Below are 6,916 nucleotides of genomic sequence, written 5' to 3' on the forward strand. Positions count from 1 at the left end.
CATCCATGTTACACCTCACTGCTTTCTCACACCATCTGCTGTAAACTCTAGAGACCGAGGTGTGAGAAGATTCAAACTCAAAGCACTCCTTCATTTTATGTGCAGCAGAGTCATAATTCTTAACAACTGAACATCTTACTTTCATGCATCCACCCGATTGGCTGATTAGATACTTGCATTAACGAGCAGATGAACAGGTGTGTCTATACACATGGAGTGTATATGGAAGAACACCTAAAACTGCATTAAAATAAAAGGACACAAGCTGATCAGTTAGAGACTAATAAACCCAGAAATGTAATACCAAGTGCCATAATAAACACCAGTACAGCACATTTTATATTTGGAGTTTATTTAAGGCTTTCAACAGTTGCATATATCAATCAGCATAACACATACACAGCAAAAACAACAATGAGCACAGGTAGTGCGGTGTCTTATTGCATGCCGTTCACATCCGATGATCTCCAGATGCTAAATCCCATCATTTAAAGTCCATGCAACAAAATTATGAAAATAATTTTCTAATAGGACCAGTTGCATGTTTCGATTTCAGCACTACTTTGGAACTTTCACATTTTTTTTTCCTAGAAAGATTATTTCGTTATTCTATCAACAAAAAAGAGTGGCAAAATTATGAAAACATATTATAAAAGGGGAAATCTGTAACTAAAATACATGTAACTTCTTAACCACGTATGAAACATCTAATCTAGTGTATGATCACATTTAGTGTTTGGTATTTGATTCAAGCTTTAAAAAAGAAAGCTCAAAGCTGTAACGATGCTGTACTGCTCAGTAAAAGTTCGTTATCAAACACGTCCAGATTGAATAACTTTTAGAAAACGTCTCGTTTGCAGTCCTCACGCCTCAACATGATTGTCTTACCAAAAACATGCAGCTGTGTGAAACCTCCTCCGCAGGCCATGGAAAACATGCAAATAAAACATGAAGCGAAAAACATCAGTAGCTGCCTTGGATTCACAGAGGGAAATGAAGCGAAAGCAGGTGCATACTGACATATACATGACTGATTCAAACTGAAGAAGATACAGCAAACACTTGTCAACAAGTTAACAGGAAACATTCATATTCACACACCTTCATTACATTAGCCTGCATTAAATTACTGCTAACTATTATAATGATTTTAGAAATGCTGACTAAGGATATCTACAGTTTTTTGCCTATTGGCTGACATTTTTTCCCCCGCCCACATGGCCTTGATGATGTCAGCTAAAAGGAAAGTCACTTCAGAGACTGAGCAGATTATGAAGACAAACATTTTCTTATTTGGAATAACATTTATGAATAATTTACAGACCAAAAACATGTACACTAATGTTCTAAAGTTTGGGAACATTTTTAAATATGAGATTTTGTTACAATATAAAATAACTGTTTTCTGTGTGAATATATTTTAAAATGTAATTTGTTCCTGTGATCAAAGCTGAATTTTCAGCTTCATTACTCCAGTCTTCAGTGTCACATGATCCTTCAGAAATCATTTTAATATGCAGATTTGATGCTCAAGAAACATTTATTATTATTAATGTTGAAAACAGTTGAGCTGCTTTATATTTTTGTGAAAACTGTTATGCACTACTAGTCATAAGTTTGGGATTATTAGTTAAACATTTTTTTTTTTTCAATTTACAAATTTAAAAAATACTTTTATTCAGCAAGGACACATTAAATTGACAGTAAAGGCTTTTATATTGTTACAAAATATTTACATTTAAAATAAATGCTGTTCTTAAAACTTTCTAGCCAACAAAAGAAGAATCCTGAAGAAAATGTACAGTTTCCACAAAAATATGAAGATTGATAATCAGAAATGTTTCTTAAGTAGCAAATCATCATATTAGAATGATTTCTGAAGGATCATGTGACACTGAAGACTGGAGTAATGCTGATGAATTCAGAATAAATTACATTTTACAATATATTCAGATAGAAAACCGCTCTTGTAAATTGTAACAATAATTCACAACATTACTGTTATTACTGTAACAAATAAAAGCAGCCTTGGCTTTTGAATGGTAGTGTATTAAGAAAGTAAACAGGGTGGATTTTGATTCATGTTAAGAATAAATGCAGTGAAATATGTAGATGTAGACGTCGAACCAATGAGTAGTGTTCGGTTGTTCATCATGAGGAATTCAATAAATAAATATATAAATAGATTTCTGTTTGATTATCGTCACAGTTACTCAAGCCTGTTGCGTCTCCGTAATCCTCCAGTCAGATCTTCTGGAAGTTTCTGAGTGACGGTGACGTCATCTACACCGATGTCACCCGAGTCCTCGAGGGAGGGCATACTAGAGTCACTCTCACCACCCACGTCTTCCTCTCCCGCTGTGTGTTTGCTCTCCTCATCCTCCTCTTCCTCCACCTCAGAATCAGGTCTGAGCGCTCGGTGATCGAGTGGCTGCGCTTCATCGTGTGTTTGTGATTCCAGACGAGTTTCTGGAAGAGCTTCGGCTGAAGTCAAAGTCTCGATGAGTCTGTCTAGATTGCGTTCACATGTCGGCTCTAAAAGAAATAACCAAGTGATTCGCATCACCCAACGGCACAACCAATCAGAAGTGTGTACAGGAGCATGTTCAGCAGCTCCAAAACCACACTTTAATATGTGTGGATGTCATGGCTATGTGTTTTTACACATTGCTCTTAAATGTGTATATTACATTACATTTGCGTGCGTTATCTTAAATGTGTGTATTTAGGATTTGTATTTAGATGTGTTGTACAGTACTTTGGTCAGTCTTGTGGCTGTGTTTAAATGTGCTTTATAAATTAATTAAACTTGAAACTTAAGATTCCAACATGCACATAATCCCATATTTCGCATGATTTATTAACACATCATGATCTTCACCGCTTAATGAGTTCACCTGCGTGATGTTGGCCGAATCAGTGCTTCTTTGTTTATCCCAATAATTTGCTTATGATATATAATATTTTCAAAGACCTGCTTCATTGATTGTGGTCGTCTGCATTAGTTATGCATAACTAGAATTTGCATTTGCACTACACATTGAGATATACTAGCAGCACTTACTCACTGACATGAACGTAAACCTATATATAAAAGATTTACACATGCGTCCAATTAAGATTTTTTTTTTTAAATGGAGCAAAATGCCAGAACAATTTGATTTATAAATACTTTGTAAATACAGATCAATAAAATGCCATTCCCAGTACTGTAATGCAAAAACAGATATACTAATTAAATAAAGATACAAATCTATAAATAATAGATAAATATATTGCGTAAGAATTTGAGTAGCTGATTTAAATAAAATAAAATAGTTAAATAAAACAAAACATAAGAAAAAGCTAAAAATCCTACTACTTTGTACTCAAAAGTGTAATTTTGTAATTAGTTGCATTATGTTATTGAGATTGAGTGGGAAATAATGAAAACACTCCTTCAATAATTCATCAGCTCATTTGGCCATGGAAGTCTTCAAAGGCCTTTAACACATTTAACTGTATGTGACACTTTCAGTGTTATATGCAATGTTATTGACCAGTAGTGAGACTTTTAACATGCTGGCGTTAACCTGTGAAGCGCACGTGTGTGTGTGTGTGTGTGTTAACTGTGTGGGTTTGTACACGGGAGCAGATGTGTTTACCTTCTATCCTGATGTTTGGAAACTCCATGCCTCTCTTCTTCATTAGCTGGCGAATGCACTGCAGCTGCGACATTATCTCGTTCTTCTGCTCCATGGCAACAGACTTCACACTGCAGCACAACAGAAAGAATAAACAGCAGGTGGAAAAACAAGCCCACACGGAAGAAACCGAACAACCAACCGGTCGCTATGAGCGTGCAAGCATGTTTTCCTTTGCATGCCGCAAACCCCGCTCTGTTTGTTTTTGCATAACCACAAGCAAATGTCTTAACCAAGTGCATTCTTCCAGGACTCAATATATCACATTTATTTAAAACGAAGGGGTTTAAACATGTGTTAGCTAGAGCTGCACGATTCTGGAGACAATGAGAATAACCATTTTTCTGTTTAAGTTAGAGATTATGTTTCTTCCACAATTCAGAATAGACAACTAAACAAAATAACGTAATTTACTGGAGGCTCTTACAAAATGTTCCTTGCTGCAGTCTATTTAAACAATTTAAAATTTAAAATAGTAAACGAATGATTTAATGACTCACTCATAGACTTATTTCATTACCGGATGAATCTGTGTATTTGAACGAATCTCTTGAATGAACGATTCAATGACAAATTCATTTTTAACAGTCGCGTGTCGCCACCTACTGGTGTAATGGTGTAATTGATACAATCTTTACTTGAAGTGTTTCAAGTTACTTTCAAAAGGTGATTTACTCTATTTTGACCGCTTCTGTAGACAGTGTTTATATCAGAACTATAAACTTTCATCCCAGTACTTCTGTGACAATTTGAATTATTGTAACACAGATATAATGATACTGTGTGGTTGAAAAGACTAACCCATACATGCCAACTGCTCTCTTCGCCAATGCAGATCTGAATCAGTTTACTTTCACAATAAATAGCTCTCACCAGTTTGTAAGCGGGTCCAGCTGGGTCAGTATGGAGTTGAGCATCTTCTCGGTCTGAGCTAACCTCTGCTCCAGCTCATTCAGCTGATTCTCTGGAAAAAAGGCACTTTCTGAGTATATTAAATAAATGGTGAGATTTTACAAACGCAAATTTCAGCATTTTCATTCGTGCACACAAACCCGTCTCCTCTGATTTCTTCACTCCTCGAGTTGTTTTGGCTTTTTGAGCTTCAGAATCACTTGCAGACTTTATCTGCAAACACACACAAACACAAACCTCTCAAACAGCAACCCAGAAGAATGGATGTTGTTTTGGCCCCTATAACGAAGCCTATTTTTAGGACCATTCATTTTTTTATGCATTGTGCCATAATTTCCTTGACCTTTCCTGAATGCAGAAGAAACATTACTGTATTATGCATAACAACAACAAAAAAGTCACCACCTTTAGAAACTTATAAGCGGCAAAGAGCCCGACTCCGATGGCGTAGATGGGCATGAGAGTGAAGACGTAGCCCTTAGTGTTGCTGTTGGATTTGTATTTGTCGCTTTTCATCTCCTGCTCCATGAGTTTCTTCATCTGATGCATGTTCTCCACATTCTGGGACATCTGAGGCGCTGCGTTCTTGTGGAACTGCTGCTGACTTTTCACGCTACCAGGACCGACACCAGAACCAGGACCTGCAGAACAACACACAGACTCACAATCCCCAAATTATACATCAGATTCGCCAGGGAGACAATCTAAAAACTATTGTGAACATGAAAATGATATTTAACATTGGGGTTTGATTGCTTGGTGCACAACACAAAATATAAATGATATCAAAATATAAAACCAAAGTTTCTCAAATGTATGTTATGTTTACAGAATGTATGCAAACATGTAATATTTACATTTAAGTTTAGCATCTTTAAAAGCAAATATGCATAAAAGCAAATTACACTTTAACTAAAAAAAAATGTACATGAAAATGATATTTTAGGATTTGATAACTGGGACAAAATATAAATATCTAAAAAATAAAATAAAAGTCACTCAAATGTATTTATGGTTTTAAAGTACAGAATGTACATAAACATATCTAACATTTAGATATAAGTTTAGCACGTTTGAATGTAAATACGGTTAAATGCAAATGACAGCTTCCTCTGCACTTTTACTAAAATAATTTTGAACATGAAAATGACATTAAACATTAGGATATTTAAGAACTGGAACAACATACAAATATCTAAAAATAAAACAAAAGTTACTCAAATGTGTTTTAGGATTTTAAGGGACAGGATGCATGTAAACATGCTAAATTCACATATGAATATGTAAAATATCAATAAAAACAGATATGGATAAAAGCAAATATGGATAAGCGCAAATGACAGCTTGCTCTGCACTTTCACTAAAAATTATTAATAATGATAATAAACATTGTGATTTGTTTGCTGGGTGCAAGAGACAAAATGTAAATATCTAAAAAATAAAAAAAAGTTAATCAAATCTATTTTATGGTTATATAGTACAGAATGTACGTAAACATTTATAACATATTTAGATACAACTTTAGCATGTATGAATGCAAATATGGACAAATGCAAATTACCGCTTCCTCTGTACTTTTACTAAAATAATTCTGAACATGAAAATGATGTTAAATATCGACTATATGAAATAAATATAGATACGATAACAAGAAACATTTTCTGGAGTAAACTAAAGGTGTTAATACAAACTTCACAAACCAGAGACGTAGTAAAATGTGCAGCAAATCAGCAAAGACCGTCAAAAGGCCACAATAAAGAGAGTAAACAAACACAGGTGTGCTCGTGCCCGCACCTCTCCTGCTGATCCGCGGGTCGGAGGACTGCGCGTCTCTGGCACTGCCGCTGAACATGCGAGGAAACAACACGAACACCAGCAGCACTGCGGTGACCGCCATCACGAGCTGCTGCGAGGACGACAACACCATCTCTGTACGGGAACTAATGCTGATCAATGAATAATGATTCACCAATCCCCACACTGTTGACAAATTATCTTCTTCTGTTTGTGTGTAACGAGAGAAAAGGCTCGAGAGCGCCATCACTGACCTCTACAGGACTGGCGTGAAATTACAGCTTTACTCTGTTAGAATACGATTATAAAACTTGCTAATGTTCCGTGTCCGACACAGTCTCTCTGACATGATATCATGTGAAGAAAACGAAACGTTGTGAGTTTTCATGTTTTATGGCACTTTCCATAGACATGATGGATTTGATACTGTATAAACTGTATTCTCCCACCTTACACTAACCCTTCCCCTTGTTTTTATTATTTCGTTACATCGTTTCCCTGCACATGCTCCACTTATCCTGTTTAGC

General features: G+C 35.7%; 1 protein-coding gene across 1 annotated transcript; it reads right to left on the reverse strand.

Moving 5' to 3' along the window:
* Positions 1–1,930: 1,930 nt before the first annotated feature.
* On the reverse strand, positions 1,931–6,546 carry ccdc107 (coiled-coil domain containing 107). The gene is made up of 6 exons (XM_056245418.1): positions 6,390–6,546; positions 5,001–5,236; positions 4,736–4,808; positions 4,557–4,647; positions 3,645–3,754; positions 1,931–2,535 (listed from the first exon to the last, which is right to left on the reverse strand). Exons 1-6 carry the CDS (start codon positions 6,520–6,522, stop codon positions 2,210–2,212), a joined length of 969 nt encoding a protein of 322 aa, XP_056101393.1. The 5' UTR covers positions 6,523–6,546; the 3' UTR covers positions 1,931–2,209.
* Between the last annotated feature and the right edge of the window lie 370 nt (positions 6,547–6,916).

Source organism: Rhinichthys klamathensis, unplaced genomic scaffold (assembly GCF_029890125.1).
Source record: "Rhinichthys klamathensis goyatoka isolate OS25496 unplaced genomic scaffold, OSU_Roscu_1.1 h1tg000029l_1, whole genome shotgun sequence".
Taxonomy (NCBI): Eukaryota; Metazoa; Chordata; class Actinopteri; order Cypriniformes; family Leuciscidae; genus Rhinichthys; species Rhinichthys klamathensis.

Bases quoted from the DNA above. Each gene is read 5' to 3' on its own strand.
- ccdc107 (XM_056245418.1), bottom strand. From the start codon at position 6,522: ATGGTGTTGTCGTCCTCGCAGCAGCTCGTGATGGCGGTCACCGCAGTG. The intron at 5,237-6,389 runs GTGCGGGCACGA...GTTGTTCTGCAG, and splicing joins CCCGCGGATCAGCAGGAGAG to GTCCTGGTTCTGGTGTCGGT. The intron at 3,755-4,556 runs GTGAGAGCTATT...GTTGTGCTGCAG, and splicing joins CTGGACCCGCTTACAAACTG to TGTGAAGTCTGTTGCCATGG.